This window comes from Lontra canadensis, unplaced genomic scaffold, assembly GCF_010015895.1.
Source record: "Lontra canadensis isolate GAN:19392208 unplaced genomic scaffold, GSC_riverotter_1.0 scaffold97, whole genome shotgun sequence".
NCBI lineage: Eukaryota > Metazoa > Chordata > Mammalia > Carnivora > Mustelidae > Lontra > Lontra canadensis.
The window spans coordinates 7257324-7280764 of record NW_022631091.1 but is presented as its reverse complement, the minus strand read 5'-3'; the positions used below and the strand labels follow the sequence as shown (position 1 = coordinate 7280764).

The 23441-nt window shown below is 47.1% G+C and overlaps 1 protein-coding gene across 1 annotated transcript in view; it reads left to right on the top strand.

Moving 5' to 3' along the window:
- Positions 1–23441, top strand: part of WDR27 (WD repeat domain 27) — an 84672-nt gene that overhangs the window by 35654 nt on the left and 25577 nt on the right. The window contains exons 21-24 of the mRNA XM_032837249.1: positions 189–310; positions 8515–8612; positions 9495–9597; positions 22371–22469. Of these exons, the coding sequence (XP_032693140.1) occupies positions 189–310; positions 8515–8612; positions 9495–9597; positions 22371–22469 (422 nt within the window). The remainder of the gene's footprint in view (positions 1–188; positions 311–8514; positions 8613–9494; positions 9598–22370; positions 22470–23441) is intronic.

Genomic DNA, 23441 nt, shown 5'->3' with positions numbered 1-23441 from the left:
GTACCACTGGGTCTGCCCTCGTCCATGGATGCCCAGCAGCAGAAGGGGGCAGTGGGGCTGTGAGCGCAGACAGTTGTAGCCGTCATCCTTTGTGTGTCTTCTGGTGCCCCAGAGTGCTCACCGCATATGCGGGGCCGCCCCCTCCCCTGGCGGATCGTGGAGAGGAGTTCCCTAACTGCGTCATGCAGACCTGGTGCTTGCGGCTGGCAGGAACAGGACTCTCGAGGTTTTCGACCTCAATGCAGCTCGCAGTGCAGCCATGATAGTGGAAGCCCATTCCCGGCCTGTCCACCAAATCTGCCAGAATAAAGTGAGTAAGCTGTTGACAGCGCATATCATTTGTGAAATGTGTCTTTAAGTGTTGGACTCGTACAGATGTCTGATGCAGGTTTCTAACACTTTGCTACCAAATATCCAATGCTATTTTTGGTCATCATTCAGTTTTCTAGGCCTTGAAGTTTGACCTTAGAAGATGGTTTAATATCGTATGGAATGTGAAACTTTGTATTTTTGTCTTTGATTATTTTATGGGCCTATTTTTCAACTTTACTAGTGATGTCTTCACACTTAAAACTTGGTGGAGGGTTTGGGTGTTTCAGACTGAGCGACCAAGTGAGCCACGTAGCTCCTGCTGGAAGGCGAAGCCGCCTTCCGGAACCAATAGTTTCCCTCTTGAAGGTGCACCTGCTCTGTCTGGACAGGGTAGTGGTTTAAGACCACCTCCAGCTGAGGCTTAGAGCCTGCAGACTAGAAGGGGTGCTGTTTTGAAGAATTCATTGTCTCATACTTTAGTTTAAAAGACACTTTGCAAACCAAAGACATCTGAGAGATTTGTAAACAAAACTTCTCTTTTTAAGACTACAACTACAATTTTGTTTTTTGATCTATTTGGAGTGACTTTTATTTATAATGCCTTCTGAAGTCTGCATTGTGATTTCAAGGGTATCATTGTTCTTTGATTTCTGGGGTTTTTTAGAGGGAGGAAGAAGGAGAAAGAATCCTAAGACTCCATCCCCACTATCACCACCACCACCACCACCACCATCACCATCACCACCATCACCACCACCACCACCACCACCACCATCACCATCACCACCATCACCACCATCACCACCATCATCACCGTCACCATCGTCACCATCATCACCACCATCAACATCACCACCACCACCACCATCACCATCACCACCATCATATCACCACCATCATCGCCATCACCACCACTGTCACCATCATCACCACTGTCACCATCATCACCACCGTCACCATCATCACCATCACCACCACCACCACCATCACCATCACCACCATCACCACTACCACCATCACCATCACCACCATCATATCATCACCATCACTACCGTCACCATCATCACCATCATCACCATCACCGCCATCACCACCACCACCATCATCAACATCACCACCACCACCACCATCACCATCACCACCATCATATCATCACCATCACTACCGTCACCATCATCACCATCATCATCATCACCATCACCACCACCATCATTTTTTGTGTATGGAAAGTGGTTTGCCAACATTTCCATTAAAAGCCCTATTTTCTTTTTCTTTTACTTGTTCTGTTCTTTATTTCTTTCTGGGACTTATTGCAGAGCCATCAAAACTTTATCTAGATGAAACTTATTATGAAAATCTGAAAATCTCAGTCTGAGATTTATTTTTTCCATTTGGTTCTAAATTTGTTTTAATTGTTTCAGCTGATTAAATTGGAAATACAAAATATAGTTTTGGAGTTTGAAATGCTTTTTACTTATAAAAATTATAACCCTAGTTTTAAGATAATGCTAAAGATAATTCTTTTAAACTAAACAATTTTCTCATATTTTCAAAAAAGTTGTTTCATTTTGAAAAATAATGTGATGCTATTTTGTCTGACATCTTACGGTTTTCTTTCCATTCCTCTGCTCCCGTTTCATGGTAGAAGACTTTTAAATCTTTTGCATTCATTACTTTTCTCTATTGTAGGGGTTAAGTGAGGTAATGCCGGTAAATCTCTTAACATATTCCTAGTTCATTAAATGGCAACCATTCTTCCTGTAATTTTTAAATATAAATTTATGAAGGTTGATGGGCATTGCCTTAAAAACTCTCACTTCTCAAATCCACCTAATTTCACACAATCCCTTTGTTCCTGTCAGTGTTAAGGCTCAGGAATTTGCTACTTGCAGTGGAAGGTCGGAATCTGAACTAAGAAATCACTTTCAAAGAAATTATAACACAGAAGGTGGTGGGTGGGGACAAGGGTCATTTTACACAAAGCTGACTGTGCGAGTGCCATGATGTGAGATGACTGAGTGTGCCGGTGGTAATGAGCACGTTTCCCGGGTCCTGGGAAGACTGGGGAAGGCTGCACTTGACTGGGACTCTCCCTTGTCACATACTGTCAGGCAGAACTCGATTTTAGGAGGAATTTGAAGGCACATAAACTAGGTTGCCTTAGCCCATGCAGTTGGTGAGTCTGGGCTAAAAGCCAGGAGGTTCCCTGTGCTCCGCGTGTCCTCACAGCCTGACTCGCATACGTAAACCCACGCGTGAACGCCACAAGCGCGCCCAGTGCTGCCTAGTTAGCCGCTGCCTGTGCAGTCTGTGTGTCTGTCCTCCGCCCCAGGCGCCACCTGCTCCCACCCCACTCCGCTGTCTCTGCAAGGCTCTTCCTCAACGCAGTCGCACTCCCACTGCTAACTACAAGTGACCGTGTCAGTGTCTTCCTTGAAATTCCTCAAGGTTCCCAGGAACCCTTTAGACAGAATTGGACTTGGACTGCAGGCCCTTGCTGCCCTCCTGTCTCATCCCTCTGTGGACTTAGGTCTCAGGCTGGGCTTGTGAGGGAACCTAGGGGTTGCTGGGCCCAGGCCCTCATCTTGTACCAGAGATGGCTTCGGTGGAATGCGTCGTGCTCAGGTAACTTTTAGCTCCTGGCAGGGGGCACTCACCAGGACAAGAGGAGGGAAGTGCCCGGTGTTTGCCTGTGACACTCTTACAGGTGCACATGCCGTAGCTCACGTGTACGGACATGGCCGGCTGAGCGTGCACGAGCTCCGTCCTCCGAGACCCCGATGCATGCACACGGACGCTGAGACACTTTCTGCCAGTCTCCTGAGCCGCATCAGTGGCGAGTGCGCCCTCGGCCGAAGTGCCGTGGGGTCCTGTGGTCTCGGGGCCTCTGTGCCGTGTCTCTGTGTCCAGGCTTGGGCCTTCCCCACAGCCTGGTCATGAGCCTGAGGAGCAGAGCTGGGGTCCAGTCCCTCCACGACTGCTGCACTCACCACGGCGAGGTCGTAGGGGATGGTGGAGGCCAAATGTGCCAGAGCCTGCCCCTTGTCCCCACCACCCTCGTGGCCTGCACCGGATCGGGACATGCAGATGCACACATGAACACACGTGTACTGGCGTGCACACGTGTGTGTGCACATGTACCACGCTAGCGACCGACTCCTCTAGATGTGTGTCTCGGCGGGTCTGCACCTGCCGCGCTAGTGAGCCCTGGGGTGCACGTGTGCAGGAGGGAGTGGGGTCCTCACAGCTGACGGATGAACTGCAGGGGGGCGGGTTCACACAGCCACACACACGCTGTGCCAAGGCTCTTCTGTGTGCCCTCTCTGAGGAGGTGAGGTGGGCACAGGGCCAGGCGGTACGGGAGTGGCCGCGTGTGCGTCAGGAGAGCAGCATGCAGGCCCACGCGGGAAGCCCGAGGTGGAGCTTGTGGGCTCTGGGCATGGGGTGGGCTTTGTTGTGGGTCCAGGGCAGCTGCTGTGGAGGCCGAGCAGGAAGGCGAGGGACCGTGCTGATGCTTGCGTGGGTGTGCGTGAGCGACGGACATAGAGACCGTGACCTTGCGCCGCTGGCTCTGGCTGGAAGGGCTTGTGCTGCGCTCTGTCTTCTCCCCCACGGGCAGGGCGCTGGTGCTCGGGGAGTGCGTGGTGCTGCGCAAGTCCCCCTCCGTGGAGTGGCGGGTGGGGGACGAGAGAAGGGATGGGATGGAGCAGCAGGTGGGGGATGGGATCCCGAGTGGCAGCACCAACTTGCGCCATGCCCCTGCACCTGGTGGCTTCCCGGCCTCCCGGCCGCTGGGGCGTCCCTAGCTGCTGCGTGGGCTCTCACCCTGCTCCCTCTGCAGCAGCCAGCTTCACAGGACGCTCCGTAGATGGAGCTCCCCCTGCCCGGGTAGCCGCCTGGGGCTGCTCCTGCCCACATGCTGGCTCCCTGGCTGGTGTGGAGAGGTTGGGGCTGCAGCAGTCCAGGGGGCCCCTTCCTGATGGACATGGGGTCTCTGGGACAGTGTCTCTGCAGAGCCCTAGGGAACTCCGCTCTAGGCGCACCGGTGTCCCGTGCAGAACCACTGCTGTGAAGAAGCAGCTGTCGTTCCTCCTCGGAGACACGGTGACCGCTCTGTCCCTCTCAGGAAACCTCTCGTCATTCTGAGTTTTCGTGCATTTGCTCTAGGAAACTGCTTGAAAACATTTCTTCTCCGTTAAGTAGCAGCTTATGCAATGACCCAACAGTAGCCTGGTCTACCTCAGATTGACGTGGTCCTCCAGTGATGACTGGTATTTCGGGCATCGTGGTGGTGTGCTCTTGGATGGGAGGTGTGGTATGAGGAAAAATAGTCCTGAGGTTTTTACTTACTGGGGACAAATAACTGGTTTGACTCCCTGAAAATACCCGTCTGAGTGGTATGTGACGGGAGGGTAGGGACGGAGTGTAAGGTTACAGATGCTCACACTGTACTCTAATCGCTTGTTTTCCTTTTCTAAGCTTCTCTTAAATTTTTGTTCAGTTACTCAATATGCATTCAAGTGTTCTGACTAACCGCCGCCGTGGGGGCTGCTGCCCAGCAGTGCTCACGGAGCACAGATCCTAACTGGCCCAAATGCCATATTTCCAGTAAAACGCGAAAGAGATCATTCCGAATTTCTCTTGAGCTCAGGAAGAGCGTAGCCATGTTCGTCACGCAGCAGAACGCTCTTGTGCAAGCGCGCCGGCGCGCAGCCTGCAGCCCCTCTCCTGGGGATTGCCCCGCGATCGTGGCTGGAGAAGCAGACGGCTCCCTTTTATCACGTTCACAAGAGTACCACGGCAAAGCATGAGCGCCATAGTGTCCTATTTTTAAATGGTGTGATAATATTAAGTGATTTATTTTTACAATGAAAATACACATATCTTTTATGATTTATTGATCTCTTTAAAAATTATAGCTGTTGTTTTTCCCTTATGTATAATAAAAACTTGACTGTTACTTCTTTTCAATGCTTGAATAAGGTATACACATTTTTGTGATTTGGATACACAATGCTATACAGCTAATTTGATGTAAAAAATTAAATATGTAATGGTTGAAATAGTTTTCTTATGGAAAATCGTATCACACAGAGAACTTTTTTCCTGCAGGAGTGGTCAGTAAAACCCATATGATCGCCTTGAAATGTATTACTTTATTATCTTTTTTTTTTTTTTTTTTTCTTAAAGAAATGAAGTGCTTGTGGGGACAGACACAATCTGCTCTGTATCTTTCTGCCTTGTTCTTCTTTGATGACCGCAAGTGGATTTCGTGCGGCTCTTTCCCACGACACATCAAACTGCGTCCTGGGCCGTGTGCTGTGTTCTTCTTGCCCATGACGGCAGCGGACTGTGCGTGTCCCTGTGCCACGTGACGCTTGTTCCCCATTAGAGAGTTTCTAATTCCCAGTATGACTTTTTTTTTAAACCTAGACTTTATTTAGATGTGTGCTTTTAGATTTCTACACATACGAGCTTGTTTTCGGTAAACTTTTTGTGACTGGTTTCTGATTTCATGGCGTGGTGTTCTATGCACGTGACCCGTATGCCACTGGTTCTCCTCTGCTGCTGGGATTTTTGCATTTATTGAGAAACCGGCTCCCCGGTGGATTTTTATGGCTATCACGTGTGTGTGTATGAAAAGAAGATGTTCTCACCCGCCACGGTGCACAGACGTCTGTTGGCCCAACTTTATTCGTTGTACTCAAGTTATTCATGTTCCTAATTTTTTGTACTCTCAATTGTTTTTTTTTATTAGAGAAATGTATTAACATCTCTTCCTATGATTGTAATCTTGTCTATTTTTCTTATAATTCTATTAATTTTTGCCCCATAGAGTTACAGGCTGTGTCGTTCGGGATATCTAAGTCAGGGTTCTTGTGCTTCCATTGCAGTGCTCCTTTTATAACATCTACAGACTATTTTTAATGAGGTCTTATTTGCCTGGTAACTATTTTCTCGAGTACTAATGCAATCTATCTTGCCTTGTTTTCTTTAGTATATGCTATTTTTCCCTCACCCTTCACATTCAGCCTTCAAAAATAATTTTTTAAGAGTTTTTCTTGAAATCCAATTAAGAATCTCTTCTTTATTTTTTAACTTGTTTAGTGTGCAATTGGTATGATTACTCATACATTTTATGCTTTCTACGTTAAAGAGAAAAAAAAAACTTCTGTATTTCCTATTTATTGTGCATTTTCTTTGCTTCTTCATTTCTTCTTCCTTAGTCTCAATTGGATTGATTGAAAAAAGATTTTAATTCTCTTTTTATCCCTGTGAATGCTTTTGGTTTTTTACTGGTTAGCTTCAAGAAACTGGCAGTGTTGTAAGGTATAACTCTGCCTCCTGTTGAACTAGGTCTGGACTTGTTCTCAGACTCAGGGCCTTGCGCAGTGCCCAGTGTCAGTGCATGAGCTCTGGATGTGTGCTGGATGGCTATTGAACTGTCTGGGTGTTAGCGTTACAAGCTGTCTTGACCTTGTGATCGTTAGTGGACTGTTAAGCTCTCTTGAGAGGCGTAGCTGGGTGGCCATGAGCGGATTCCTCTGTGTCATGTTTCTCACCTGAAATGGGGTAAAATAGTTTATGTCTCATAAGTTTGTTAAGAGGATGAAATGTTCAGTGTTTAGAATGCTGTTGGCACAGAGTTAAGACTCTCTGTTAGTTTGTTGTTGGGTTTATGTAAACCTTCATTTCCTATTTGTAACTGAAGAATGACCTTGACGTATGTGCACACTGCAAGGATAAACGCTTTCAGATGTACTTTATTACATTTTTCTCTCTCTTTTTTAAAGATTTTATTTATTTATTTGACAGAGATCACAAGTAGGCAGAGACACAGGCAGAGAGAGAGAGGAAGGGAAGCAGGCTCTCCACTGAGCAGAGAGCCCGATGCGGGGCTCGATCCCAAGACCCTGGGGTGATGACCTGAGCCGAAGGCGGAGGCTTTAACCCCCTGAGGCACCCATGCACCACTTTATTACATTTTTCTTAATAATATGGATATTCTTGGCATGGAAGGAAGATGGACATTTTTTTCTTGTGTTATGTTAGTCACCATACAGTATGTCATTAGTTTTTGATGCAGTGTCCCAAGATTCATTGTGTGTAACACCCAGTGCTCCATGCACTATGTGTCCTTCTCAATACCCACCACCAGGCTCACCCAACCTCCCACTCGCCTCCCCTCCAAAACCCTCAGTTTGTTTCTCAGAGTCCACAGTCTCTCATGGTTCGTCTGCCCCTCCCATTTCCCCCAACTCCCTTCTCCTCTCCATCTCACCATGTCTTCTGTGTTATTCCTTATGCTCCACAAGTAAATGAAACCATATGAGACTTGACTCTCTCTGCTTGACTTATTTCACTCAGCGTAATCTCCTCCAGTCCCGTCCATGTTGATACAAAAGTTGGGTGTTCATCCTTTCTGATGGAGGCATCATACTCCATAGTGTATATGGACCACATCTTCCTTATCCACTCGTCCGTTGAAGGGCATCTTGGTTCTTTCCACAGTTTGGCGACCGTGGCCATTGCTGCTATGAACATTGGGGTACAGATGGCCCTTCTTTTCACTACATCTGTATCTTCGGGGTAAATACCCAGTAGTGCAATGGCAGGGTCATAGGGAAGCTCTAGTTTTAATTTCTTGAGGAATCTCCACACTGTTCTCCAAAGTGGCTGCACCAACTTTTCTATCGACATGGACGGGACTGGAGGAGATTATGCTGAGTGACGTAAGTCAAGCCGAGAGAGTCAATTATCATATGGTTTCACCTCCTTGTGGAGCATAAGGAATAACATGGAGGACATGGGAGATGGAGAGGAGAAGGGAGTTGGGGGAAGTGGGAGGGGGAGATGAACCATGAGAGACTGTGGACTCTGAGAAACAATCTGAGGGTTTTGGAGGGGAGGGGGGTGGGGGGTTGGGGGAGCCTGGTGGTGGGTACTCAGGAGGGCATGGATTGCATGGAGCACTGGGTGTGGTGCATAAACAATGGATCTTGGATCACTGAAAAAATTAAAAAAGGCAAAAAACCCCCAGAATTATTCAGAAGGATGTTTTTGGAGGCCAGTTTTTTTTTTTTTTTTTTTTTTTTTTTGCGTCCGTTTCTTACTTGACATTCACTGTCGTTAGGCGTCGTTGCACGGTTTATGAATTCAGCCTCTAAAGAGCACGTCTCGTTTCCTCCGCTTCGACCCTAGGGATCGTCATTCACGACTCAGCAGCCGCTGCTGTATAACCTGTTTGCCACCACAGCCACTGGGGACGGTGTGAAGCTGTGGGACGTGAGAACCCTGAGGTGAGGCCCGTCCCCGCCTGCAGGCCGCAGGTCGGGGCACATCAGGGCACATGGGCTCAGTGCCTGTGAACTCCGTTTGACGTCTTTTTTCCGAATACGGCGTGATTGTGGTGACCCCGTTCCCGCTGACGCATCTAAGAGAAGCCTGACTTACACACAGAACAGGTCACAGCGTTTTGGAACGCTAACGGGAGCGGTGCTGGTCTTTCCGGTCTGTGCATGTGCCCTGTGCCCTGAGGGTCCGAGATGCTCAGGGGGTCATGAGATGCTCCGAAGCAACAGTTTGCGAGCGCACGTATCGGGCTGTCCCTGTTCCCTTACGGGGACTGATCACTAAAGAGCGTATGTAGCCCAGTGTCAGCAGTGCTCGTGTGTGTGACTGCACACGGCTGGGCCACAGGGGCAGCGTGAGCAGTGTCCCTGCTCTCCTCTGTAATGGCGAGGTTGGGATAAAAGGCCCTGTGACGTGGTGGGGCGCTCCCAGGGGCCGTCTCTGGCGGCAGCTCAGTGTGGCACCCTGGAGCCCCCGGAGCCCAGCCCTGTGCTGGCCCACGCTGGCGCAGGCTTTCCTGGAACCGGCCCGGGTCCCCCCACGTCTGTAACACGTCGGAGGTGGTTGGCGGGAGCACCTGACCTGCTCGAGAGAGCCCTGCAGCTGCCCAAGTCTTCGATCACTGAGCCAAGTAATCTGTGGTTTGGAAACGGTTGTTTCTGTTTTGCACGTCCGGGACGGCCTGCTGGCCTTTAATGACTCGTGAGTGCCAGTCTCAGCGCTGGTTCGTTCGTTGTCGGGAAGACGGGCTGCGTGTCCGCGTCCTCTGCCCCTTTGTGTTAAAATTAAAGAATCCTATTTTTCTCCTGGTGTTTCTCTTTTTCCTATAGATGCGAGCGCTGTTTTGAGGGGCATCCAAACCACGGATACCCCTGTGGGATTGCCTTCAGCCCGTGCGGACGCTACGTGGCTTCTGGTGCGGAGGACAGACACGTAAGTGCCACCATGGCACGTCGCTTCAACTTCAGTCCTGACCCCTCTGCTCGTTCTTGTGGAGACAGTTTATAAGCACGAACACCTTTAATAAGCGTGACGTGAGAGCTGTGACCGGCCCTCCTGTGTTAGTATTGGTGAGGCCTGATTTTTCAACCCCCAGTCACACGTTAACTTATTTCTTTATTCATCTATCAGTCATGGCACAAGTTGTCTTCCGCGTGGAAGGAGTTGCTCCACGCTGCTCTCCTGCAGATCACCAGGTAACAACAGTGATAAGTAAAACATCAGATCCGAGGTTCTCACCGGGAGTGTTTCTTTTGGATGTCTTTGGGAACAACGTACTGATTTTATTGTTCGTTTTTCTGACTTTCCAGAGAAGCGCTTTTATTGATTCGTAGGGTTGGGAAGGGGAAGGACGCAGGGAAAGGGACTTTCAGAATCGGCCCTGGCATGGCGAGGACTTGGCAGGGTCCGGGCCGCAGTCTCCCGTGCGTCCCGGCGGTCGCTGCCTGTCATGAGGATGTCCTGCGTCTCCCGGTCGGCCACTTTGGGCCTTAGGCACAGGCCCTGGCGACGTCTCAGCCCCGGGCTGGCTCCCTCACGCTGCGGCAGCTCTGCCTCCTTCGGACTGTCGTGGTACCAGGGGTTCCCTCGGGGCTGATCTGTTCGCAGACGTGCGGTGTCGTCACGAGGAGCCTCCGCGTGGGGGGCGTCACCGATCAGCCCGCACCGCAGGATCTGGTCGCGGGTGGTGCCAGAGGGGAGAGCCGGGCGCCCCCACCTCCGCTGGCCGGCAGTCCCGCTCGCTGTCTGATGGGGTCGTCACCGTGGTGCCGCGGCCGCTGCTGGGCATCGTTCTTGTTCACCCGGTGGCCCAGCGGACCCCGTCCGCAGCGGCTCTCGGGCTGCTCCCGGCCCCTCCCCCGCAGAGGTGGTTGTGTGGCTGCGTGTGGGGGTGAGACGAGCGGACACACACGGGGTCCGGCTCGCTTGGCTGTGTTTCCCTGAGCAAAAGCGACGCCACCCGGTTTAGCCGTGCTCGCCGAGCCCCTCCGTGGGTGGCCCCGAGACCCCAGAGCCACACAGGCAGCTCAGACCCCCTCCCGCCGCTCGGTCTCGGGGTGCAGCTGCTCAGACAGAGCACGGGGCCTCTTTACTGGACGGGGTCACGGGCGGGGACGTTCTGCTGTCCTGGGCCACGTTCCGCTCTGCTGGCACCTGCTGGTCAGAAGGACGCCCGTCCCTGGGCTCGGCCATGCGGTTGCGTGACCCTGGAGGGGCGGCTCCTGGGCGCCTCCCAGAGAGCTTGCGGCCGCGGGCGGCGTGCAGGTGGTTCCTGTGTTCATCGTTTTCTGCCGGAGGACCCGCTTTTCTCTCTGCCTCCCGCCTATGGCTTCTCATATCCTTCACCAGCCGGTCCTTCTGGGTCAGTTTGTCGTGGTTCAGAAATGTGTGTGATTGTCCGAAAGTCAAACGCCAGTTCCGACACCGTGACCGTGGCTGGTCGCACACTCCTCCAGCAGAAATTCCAGCCCTCATCTTCTGTCACTTGGATCCGTCCACACTTCAAAGTTCTCTATCAGTGCTGATCTCTCACTGTCCGTGCCCCAGTCCCCAGGCACTGACGGTGCCAGCAGGAGTGCCCACATCTCTGAGCGCCAGACTCCTGCCTCCGGTTCTGATGGCAGGTTGGTTTTCTGCTGCTTCCTCCTGTGGGGGCCCAGCGTGGAGGGCACCGAGGGGCCGCACCCCAGCTGGCCACCAGCCCTACTCCAGTCTGGCGGGACACCACCCGCTGCCCTACCAGCTGGCTCAGTGTATATTTTATTTCATTGTTGAATTGATTTTTTAAAATGTAATATTACTTTTTTTAGAGAGAGAGGTTGGGGAGGAGCACAGGGAGGGCGGGAATCTCAAGCGGGTTCCCTACCCAGTATGCAGCGCAACTTGGCGCTTGATTCCACAACCCTGAGATCATGACCCTAGCCGAAGTCCACAGTCAGACCTTCAGCTGATGGAGTCCCGCAGGAGCCCCTCAGTGTACTTATTTTAGTGATGAAAATCCCTTCCTCTGCCCAGCATACATTACATGTGAGACTCACATGTCTTATGGTGGATTTGAAATAGAAACTAATACATTCCCATTTGTCCTCAACATATTTAAAAACATTTTGTGTTAGTTTCCTAGGGCTGTTGCAACAAGTCACCTTGAATTTGGCAGCTTGAAACAAGAGAAGTCTATTCTCTCTCACTTCTGGAGCCTGCAAGTCTGAAGTCAAGGTGTTGGAGGGGTGGTTCCTCCTGGAGGCCCTGAGGGCCTGTCTGCCCTCCCCTTCCCCTCCTGACATTCGAGTGTTGGTGGACATCTTGGTTCCTTACACAGTTTGGCTCCGGTAGATAATGCTGCTATAGACATAGGGCTGCATGTCTCCCTTCAAATTGGTGTTTTTATATTCTTTGGGTGGTGCAGTTACTTATCCATAGAGTAGTTCTATTTTTAACTTTTTGAGGAACCTCCACACTTTGCACCAACTTGCATTCCCACTAACAGTACACGAGGCTCCCCTTTCTCCCCATCCTCACCAACACCTGTTGGCTCTTGCGTTGTTGATTCCAGCTGTCTGACAGTGTGAGGTGGTATCTCACTGTGGTTTTGATTTCATTTCCCTGGTGGTGAGTGATGTGGAGCATCTTTTCATGTGTCTGTTGGCCATCTGGATGTCTTCTTTGCAGAAATGTCTGTTCATGTCCTCTGCCAACTTTTTAATCGGACTGTTTGGCTTTTGGGTGTTGACCTGTATGGGTTCTTTATAGACCGCGGACACCAGCCCTTTATCAGAGACGTCGTTTGCAGACATCTTCTCCCATTCCGTAAGTTGTCTTTTAGTTTTGTTGATGGTTCCCTTTGCTGTGCAGAAGCTTTTGATCTTGATTTCCCCCCACTAGTTTCATTTGGGCTTTCCCTCAGGAGACATATCAGGAAAAATTTTCTATGATTGATGTCAAAGAGATAACTGCCTGTGTTTTCTTCTAGGAGTTTAATGGTTTCAGGTCTCACATTGAGGTCTTTCATCCATTTTGAGTTTATCTTGGGGTGAGGTATAAGAGAATGGTCCAGTTTCAGTCTTCTGCATGTGGCTGTCCCGTGTTCCCAGCACCATTTATGGAAGAGACTGTCTTCTTTCCATTGGACATTCTATCCTGCTTCATCGAAGATTAACTGACCATATAATCGTGGGTTTATTCCTGGGCTCTCTGCCCTGTTCCACTGACCTGGGTGTCTGTGTTTGCGCCCCTACCATCCTGTTGTGTTTGTTCCAGCCTTGTAGTAGATCTTAGGATCTGGGATTGTGATACTTCCAGTGTCGTTTTTCTTTTTCAAAATTGCTTTTAATTTTTTTTAATTAATTTCAATTAGCCAGCATATAGTACATCATTACTTTGATGTAGTGTTCAGTGATTCATGAGTTGCGCGTAACACCCTGTGCTCGCTCATCACACACTCAACACTCATCACACACCTCATTGCACACATCAAGTGCCCTCCTTTATGCCCATCACCTGGTTACCCCATTGCTCCACCCCTCCCTTCTGTAATCCTCAGTGTGTTTTCTGGATTCAAGAGTCTCTCTTGGTTTGTCTCTCTCTCTCTGATTTCTTCCCATTCAGGTTTCCCTCCCTGCCTCTGTGGGCCTCCAGGCTATTCCTTATGTTCCACATATGAGTGAAACCATGTGATTGTCTTTCTCTGCTTGACTCATTTCACTTAGTGTAATCCCTTCCAGAGCAATCTACAGATTCAGTGCATTTCCTATCAAAATACCAACATCATTTTTCACAGAACTAGAATAATTCTAAAATTTCTATGGAACCACAGAAGACCCCAAATTTCCAATGCAATTATTTTTAAGAAGGAAAAGACACTTAAAAAAAAAAAATTAACAGAGAGAGCACAAGTGGTGGGAGCAGCAAACAGAGGGGGGAGAGAAGCAGGCTTCCTGCTGAGCAGGGAGCCCGGTGTGGGGCCCGATCCCAGGACCCTGTGATGATGACCTGGGCTGAAGGCAGACACATAACCGACTGAGCCACCCAGGTGCCCAGGAAAAGACACTTTATAATGCCAAAGGCTAAAACTCAAAAGGAAAACATAATGTCTGTTCATCAGTGAAAATAAACAGAAGAGCAGATTCGTAAAGCAGATATACAAGCACCGAAATGGTAAGTAGCCAGACACTAATGATGGGGATTTAACAGATCCTTCTCTGTGCTCAGCAGACCAGGTGCACTAGCACAGTGAGGTTATAGATGGCGTAATCAGTCATTTACCATCTTATAGATGTGCAGAGCTGTAGTTGCACACCAACAAGGAAGGCACATCAGACACGGGAACATGAACCGTATATGAATCCACAGAAAACACAACAAATTAAAACAAGAACAAAAATAGCACTCTCTCCATGTTGCAGTTAACCCTGGTCAATGCGAACCAAAGTTTTGTTAGTGAGCACTCGGTTTAAAGGTGTAAAACGAAATTGTAGTATCTTTTAAAAACAATGATATTCCCAACATGATATTACAGTGTCTCTGGAATATAATAGAGCAGTGCTTGGGGGAGATTTTAGGGAAGGGACAGTAAATGAAGTAACTCTGTCTGTAAAGCAAAAATAAGAACAGCAAAATAATTAAGTAGGACATTGATTGGGATAAAAGACAGAAGAGACAATAAATGAAATACTTTTAAAAAAACACAAAGTACAAAATAAACTTTGGCTAACCCAGATTTTTGAGACAGAGCTTAGTATATAATTAATAACAAATGAGGGGAAAAAATGTAACAGAGGAACTTTTGAAAGTTGGGAGAGTGCTTTTCAGTGTATGCAAATAAACATGAAAGGCATATAAAAATGGGTGAGTTAACATAACACAAGAAATAAGAATTAGTGGATGACTTGCAGGAAATACATCAGAATCTTCCCCAAAAGACAAACAGATTAGTTTTTATAGAATAGGAAAAAAAAAATCCGAGAGCTTTTCTGCTCTCAGACGACTCAGATGATTTCTCAGGGGACTTTACTAAACTTTTAAAATCAGAGATACGTAACTCTTGAAGGTAAATAAGGAAAGCATCCAGATTATTTTTTGAAATGAACATAACCAATATGAATACTTGATAAAATTTCAGAGAAAATCTACATTTTACTTATAAATTCAAAAATCTTAAGTGAGATAGGAATAAACAATCTGACCACACATTTACAGTAATTTATCAACGCTCATGAGATTCCAGGACGGCTCAGTATCAAGGAAGCCATTGACTACTGTAAAGAGATTGTGTCATCATTTCGCATATGCAGAAAAGCCATTTCAACACAAGCCCCCCTTCATTTCATACAAAACACCCCTTACGGGATAAATGTGTGGACACTTGTTTCAAATGACAAAATACTTCCCTTGTTCAAATGCCAGCATCTTACAGGGCAACCGCAGAGGCAGCCTCTGATCAGGAACAAAGCGCGAATGCCCGTGAACCCCACCACTGCTTCATGCAAGATGCGAGAGACAGTTGCAACTGAAAAGGAACAGTTGAGACTATCTTTATTCACAGATGATAAGATTACATGGTCGTTGTTAACAGTAAAGTAACTCAGGAAAGTGTCGACGGGAGGATTTAAATTACTATCTGGAATTTAATGGTCTTTACCTATGAAAACAATAATTGGTGAGAGAATATAATAAAGAGGAGAATCCATTTAAAAGAGGCTTAAGAAGAATAAAATGTTCAGGCATAAACGTAATAAGAACTCTGCAAAACCTGTATGAAGAAAACTTAGTTTTTTCCCAGAAATGTAGACTTGAAAAGTGCAGTGTCTTGACTTTTCTTACATAGGAGGATTCTGTCTCACAAAGAAATTGGTTCTCTGTAGGTAAATTGTAAACTTAACACTTTTGCAACAAAAACTTAACAGGGTTTCCTGTAGATAGTCACATTGTAAAAGTATTTCAAACAGCAAAGAGGTAACAGTTGTTAAGACACTGTGGAAAAAAGAGCTTCATGTTGGGAGCGGGGAGTCTTGCTTTACCAGTTTTCAAGAACATTGTTAGAAGGTCTCTAATTAAAACAGTGCAGGGGACGCCGGGGTGGCTCAGTCCATTAGGTGTCCGACCCTTGGTTTGGGCTCGAGTCATGACCTCTGGGTCTTGGGATCCAGCCCCGGCTCTGCACTCAGCAGGGAGTCTGCGTGTGGATTCTCTCCCTCTCCTCCTGCTTGTGTGTGTCCTCTCTCCCCCTTGCTCTTTCTCAAAATACATAAATCTTTAAAAAAGCCAGCGTGGAATGGGTGCGCACATATGAGAACAGGTGAGTACTTAGGAGCATCAGCTACTGGAATCGTCCGGCAGCACCAGCATTCCAGCCCTTGCCTTCGCGACCTTGCAGAGCCCCCACCTGCCATTCCCTCTGACGGACACCAGAGTTCCCTTAATGAATAGCTGCTTTCAGGTCCGTGGCAAAAAGATGAGCCAGGGACATCTTGTGCCAAAAGTAAAGGAAGAAATCGAGGAGTGATGGGGCATGTCATGGCCGCAGGGAGCAGCACCAAACTGTTGGCCAGAGAAGGCGTCATTGAGCACTGAGAGAGTCCTGACGGTAATTGATTTTAATACATTGCATATCTAGGTTCTTTCCACAGTTTGGCGACCGTGGCCATTGCTGCTATGAACATTGGGGTACAGATGGCCCTTCTTTTCACCACATCTGTATCTTTGGGGTCAATACCCAGTAGTGCAATGGCAGGGTCATAGGGAAGCTCTAGTTTTAATTTCTTAAGGAATCTCCACACTGTTCTCCAAAGTGGCTGCACCAACTTGCATTCCCACCAACAGTGTAAGAGGTTCCCCTTTCTCTACATCCCCTCCAACACATGTTGTTTCCTGTCTTGCTAATTTTGGCCATTCTAACTGGTGTAAGGTGGTATCTCAATGTGGTTTTAATTTGAATCTCCCTGATGGCTAGTGATGATGGACATTTTTTCATGTGTCTGAAGCCATTTGTATGTCTTCTTTGGGGAAGTGTCTGTTCATGTCTTCTTGCCATTTTTTGACATGATTATCGGTTTTGTGTGTGTTGAGTTTGAGGAGTTCTTTATAGATCCTGGATATCAACCTTTTGTCTGTACTGTCATTTGCAAATATCTTCTCCCATTCCGTGGGTTGCCTCTTTGTTTTCTTGACTGTTTCCTTTGCTGTGCAGAAGCTTTTGATCTTGATGAAGTCCCAAAAGTTCATTTTCCCTTCTGTTTCCTTTGCCTTTGGAGACATATCTTGAAAGAAGTTGCTGTGGCTGATATCGAAGAGGTTACTGCCTATGTTTTCTTCTAGGATTCTGATGGATTCCTGTCTCACGTTGAGGTCTTCTATCCATTTCGAGTTGATCTTTGTGTATGGTGTAAGAGAATGGTCGAGTTTCCTTCTTCTACAATAGCTGCCCAGTTTTCCCAGCACCATTAAAATAACACTCCAAAAGAAGTAACTAAAAGCAAACAAAAAGCAGACAAAGCCTGACCAGTCCCCATTTGGAGGTGACGGGGGCAGCAGTCCCTCACTCAGAACCATGTCCTTTTAAGGAAAATAATTCAGCAACTGTCTTGCCTTTCCTGTTTGGACAGTGTTTCAAGTTGGCCTGATACCCTCTTTGAAGAAGAAAAGTTACTTTTTTAGGAATCAATTCCAGACAAACGGAATGAACGGCAGAGTTAGAATATCCCCTCTTGCACTCTCAGAGTAGTTGACTTTGGCAGGTGTCCTCAGTAGATGACACTATCAGATAAAGTCGATGGTCCCTAGACAGCTCGAAGGGACGTTTCTCCGAAGAAGACATAGTAGTGGCCAGCAGGTTCATCACGCATCATCAGGGAAATTCAAGCCAAAAGCAGTGACACATCACCTCACAGCTGCAAGGATGGCCATCCTTGAAAAACTGGGAGATAAGTGTCGGCAAGCATGTGGGGAAATTGGAAGCCTCTTGCACAGTTAGTAGGGATGTAAATTGGTGCAGCCACTCTGGAAAATAGTGGGGAGGTTCCTTATAAAACTAAAAATAGAATTACCATAGGGTCCAGTAATCCCACTCCTGGGTATTTATCCAAAAGAATTGAAATCAAGAGCCTGAAGAGACATTTGCTCTCCTGTGTTACTGCAAAATTATTCGCAATAGCCAAGATGTGCAAATGACCCAAATGTTTATTAATGGATGAATAAGAAAATTTGGTGAATACATACAGTGGAATGCTGTTCAACCTTAAAAAAGGAGGTCCTACCATTCGCAATGAAGTAGATGAACCCGGAGGATATTATACTAAGTGAAATATGCCTGGCACAGCAGGACAGGTACTGCATCATTCTGTTTCTGTGAAGATTCTGAAACAGTTGCACTCACAATGCAGGGAAGTGGACTGGTGGCTGGCAGCCAGGACGGGCCTTGGGAGACAGACGTTGGTCAAAGGCACAGAATTTCGGGTATGCAGGACGAGTCTGGAGCTGTCGAACCCAGGCCCACGGTCAGCAGCACCACACCACACTATGGACTCCGAAAAACAATCTGAAGGGTTTGAAGAGGTGGGGGTGGGGTGGGAGGTTGGGGGAACCAGGTGGTGGGTATTAGAGAGGGCACAGATTGCAAGGAGCACTGGGTGTGGTACAAAAACAATGAATACTGTTATGCTGAAAATAAATTAAAAAAATGATTAAAAAAAAGAATGTATATACCAAGCCAAAATAAATAAATAAATAAATAAATAAAATAAAATAGATATAGTAGAGGTAAGGAAAAGAAAAAAAAAAAGAATGCTTGGATCAACCAGGAAATCAAAGAAGAACTTAAAGAATTCATGGAGACCAATGAGAATGAAAACACATCGGTCCAAAACCTATGGGTTATAGCAAAAGCAGTCCAAAGGAGGAAATACATAGCCATCCAAGCCTCCCTCAGAAAAATTGAAAAATCCAGAATACACCAGCTCTATTTATACTTTGAAGAACTAGAGAATCAACAATAAATTAAGCCAACACAAGAAGGGAAATTATCAAGATTAGAGTAGAGATCAATGAGATAGAAACTAGAGATACAGTAGAACTCATCAATGAAATTAGAAGCTTGCTTTTTTTGAAAGAGTCAATAAGATTGATAAACCATTGATCAAACGAATCCTAAAGAAAAGAGAGAAGACCCAAATTAATAAAATTATGAATGAAAAGGGAGAGATCACGACTAACGCCAAAGAAATAGAAACCATCATCAGAAATTATTATCAACAGTTACATGCCAATAAGTTAAGCAACCTAGATGAAATGGATCCCTTCCTGGAAACCTATAAACTTCCAAAACTGAATCAGGAAGAAATTGACAACATAAATAGACCAATATCTCATAACGAGATTGAAGCGGTGATCAAAAACCTCCCAAAAAAACAAAAAGAGCCCAGGGCCTGATGGATTCTCTGGGGATTTCTACCAAACTTTCAAAGAAGAAACAATACCTATTTTTCCTGAAACTGTTTCAAAAAATAGAAACAGAAGGAAAACTTCCAGATTCTTTTTATGAAGCCAGCATTACCCTATCCCCAAACCAGGCAAAGACCCTACCAAAAAGGAAAAACCACAACAAATATCATACTCAATGGGGAAAAGCTGACAGCCTTCTTGTTGAGATCAGGAACACGACAAGGATGCCCACTCTTGCCACTCTTGTTCAACATAGCATTAGAAGTCCTAGCAACAGCAATCAGACAACAAAGAGAAATAAAAGGTATCCAAATTGGCAAGGAAGAAGTCAAACTCTCTCTCTTTGCAGATGACATGATTCTTTGTAGGGAAAACCCAAAAGACTCCACCTCCAAACTACTAGAACTCATACAGCAATTCAGTAAGGTGGCAGGATACAAAGTCAATGTACAGAAATCAGTGGCTTTCTTACACACTAACAATGAAAATACAGAAAGGGAAATTAGAGAATCGATTCCATTTACTATAGCACCAAGAACCGTAAGATACCTGGGAATAAACCTAACCAAAGAGGTTAAGGATCTGTACTCGAGGAACTACAGAATACTCATGAAAGAAATTGAAGAAGACACAAAAGGATGGAAGACCATTCCATGCTCTTGGATCAGAAGAATAAACATTGTTAAAATGTCTATACTGCCTAGAGCAATCTATACTTTCAAGGCCATTCTGATCAAAATTCCACAGGCATTTTTCAAAGAGCTGGAACAAGCAGCTTAAAATTTGTGTGGAATCAGAAGAGACCCCAAATTGCTAAGGAAATGTTGAAAAAGAAATAACTGGGGCAACATAATGCCTAATTTCAAGCTTTACTACAAAGCTTTGATCACCAAGACAGCATGGTACTTGCACAAAAACAGACACATAGACCAGTGGAATAGAGTAGAGAGCCCAGATATGGACCCTCAACTCTATGGTCAAATAATCTTTGACAAAGCAGGAAAAAATATATAGTGCAGAAAAGACAGTCTCTTCAATAAATGGTGCTGGGAAAATTGGACAACCATGTTTAGAAGACTGAAACTCGACCATTCTCTTAGACCACACACAAAGATAAACTCGAAATGGATGAAAGACCTCAATGTGAGGCAGGAATCCATCAGAATCCTAGAGGAGAACACGGGTAGTAACCTCTTCGACATCGGCCACAGCAACTTCTTTCAAGATAGGTCTCCAAAGGCAAAGAAAACAAAAGCGAAAATGAACTTTTGGGACTTCATCAAGATCAAAAGCTTCTGCACAGCAAAGGAAACAGTCAAGAAAACAAAGAGGCAACCCACGGGATGGGAGAAGATATTTGCAAATGACACTACAAAGGGCTGAACTCCTCAAACTCAGCACTCAAAAAACAGATAATCATATCAAAAAATGGGCAGAAGACATGAACAGGCACTTCTCCAAAGAAGACATACGAATGATTAACAAACACATGAAAAAATGTTCATCATCATTAGCCATCAGGGAGATTCAAATCAAAACCACATAGAGATTCCACCTTACACCAGTTAGAATGGCCAAAATCGACAAGACCATAAACAACATGTGTTGGAGAGGATGTGGAGAAAGAGGAAACCTCTTACACTGCTGATGGGAATGCAAGTTGGTGCAGCCAATTTGGAGAATAGTGTGGAGATTACTTCAGAAATTAAAAATATAGCTACCCTATGACCCGGCAATTGCATTATTGGGTGTTCACCCCAAAGATACAGATGGAGTGAAAAGAAGGACTATCTGTGCCCCAATGTTCATAGCAGCAATGGCCACGGTCGCCAAACTGTGGAAAGAGCCAAGATGCCCTTCAACAGACGAATGGATAAAGAAGATGTGGTCCATATACACTATGGAGTACGATGCCTCCATCAGAAAGGATGAAACCCAACTTTTGTATCAACATGGATGGGACTGGAGGAGATGATGCTGAGTGAAATAAGTCAAGCAGAGAGAGTCAAGTCTCATATGGTTTCATTTACTTGTGGAGCATAAGGAATAACACGGAGGACATGGGAGATGGACAGGAGAAGGGAGTTAGGGGAAATGGGAGGGGGAGACAAGCCATGAGAGACTGTGGACTCTGAGAAACAAACTGAGGATTTTGGAGGGGAGGGGAGTGGTGGTTGGCTGAGCCTGGTGGTGGGTATTGTGGCGAGATCGGATTGCATGGAGCACAGTGTGGTGCATAAACATGAAATTGGATCACTGAAAATAAAATGGGGAAAAAATAAAGAACGCCAGTGTTGACACCCAATGTCTATACTGGTCATTTATTCTCCGCATGTGCTGCTTCCCCAGCGTGAATATGAAGGTTCCTGACATTTGTGGCAGCTGTGAAATGTCCCGTAGGTGGCGATGAACTGCACAGTGTGCCCGCAGCTGGGCCAGGGGTTCTCAAAGAGGGGTCCCGGGGCAACAACAGCGGCCCACTTCGGGAATTATTAGGAGCTTCTACACTTCTGACCTCTCTGGGATGCACATGATATCTGTTCGTAGACTCTATTTCAGAAACCACCATTTAGCCGACAACAGGATCATCTGGAGGTTCTAAATTTGAAGGGCTCATTTGTATATCAAAATAGGCTTATTATTATTTTTTTTAGGAAAAAGGAATCTTCTAGAGGTCTTGCTTCTGCTACAATGTGGCATTTCTCTTTATTGCCAATAGACTCCACAAAATACTTGTTTGCACATTTTGTTACTTAAAAATTCGAATGGATCTCTCATCTCTTACATCACTTCAGAATGGTATCCAGTCCCAGACTTTGTCCGTAAAATGGAGTGTCTGATGGCATCTACGTGTGTATTTACACACATACATATCTTTTCACATAGTAATACAACTAGAGAGGAGTGTACATTTTTACCTTTAATTTTATCAGCATCCACACAAAAAGTTCAAAATACTTGAATTGCTCAAATTCCAGACTAATTAGCCAGAAGCAAAGAGTAGAAGGTTTTGTCAAGTTTATGGGAAAGGACAGCAAAACCCCACTTTGGGATTGCAGGCACTGTTGGACTGTGGAGGCTTGAGGGGCTGCGGGTCCATTAATCCACTGGGGACCCGACCAGGTGATGAGGGGAAGGCATGCATTATGGGGTCACTGGTCTGTCCAGGGACCTGTGATCGCGATATCATCCAGCCGCGGGGGTGCTGCCGCCATGCGCCTTCCCGGACCATTGGCCCTTTCAGCATGGAATCCTGTGTGTTTGTCTTGCAGGTGTACATATATGATGTGGGCTCGAGCACGTTTTCTCACAGACTGGCTGGACACACGGACACCGTCACTGGTGTGGCCTTCAGCCCGTCAGTCCCACAGGTACGTCTGCTCGTCCACGCCGTATGAGGCTTTCTTCGCGTTTTCTGTATCTGCTGGCCTTTGTTTGGGTGAAATCCTGTCACGTGTAGGGTGACGTGCCCATTTTCATCGCGTGCAGGAAGACCGGCACGTGCGTCGTCATTGGGCGCACTTGCTCGTGGCTGCAGAGGACATGGCGTGTCCACGGGCACTAGTGTGAACACTGGCGTTGGCGGCCCCAGAGCAGCTGAGAAAAGGGTGTAGAGAATTCGGGTGGAGGAGGAGGACCACAGAATTTAAAGACATTCGTGGAGTTAGGAGAAATGATGGGACGAGAGTGGCATGAGCTGCGGGTCAGTCACACGGGAGTGTGTGGTCCTGCATTAGAATCCTAACTGTTCACGTTGAGGTGTGGTGAATATTTGGGGACGTCGATTCAGAGGATAGCGTTACCGTGTGATTGGGTCACCTGGCGGCGTGTGCACAGGTCCCCGCGTGAAAGAAGTGGGACTGCCCTTCCCCCTCTCTTGCCCCCCCATCCCCCGCTCTGCCCACTGCTTCCGTCAGAGGCACCTTAGACACTTGGGCACATCTGGATTTCACTGACAGTGATGTCAGAGACACGGATGCAACAGGCTGGCCACGTCACTGACCACAGAGCCCCTGTCCGTGCCACGGAGGTCCTCACATGGCTCGTCCTGGCATCAACCATGACGTAACTGTGTGGTGCACTGCTGGGGTGTGTTCAGGTTCAAGTGTTCTCTGCACGTGTCAGGATACAAGGCCGTGCTGTGACGACCATGGGGGCCCACTTTTCTGATGGGTCACACGTGTTGTCGTTAGCTGTCGGAGCGCTTGGGTTGGTGCTTGAATCCTCTGACCTGGCACTGGGCAGGTGCGCGAGGGTCCGGGAGGGAAGGGGCGCAGACAGTAGCTGGGGTGAGAGGTCAGTGAGGCATGTGGCAGAGGGCAGGGTGCGGGGATCCGCAGGCA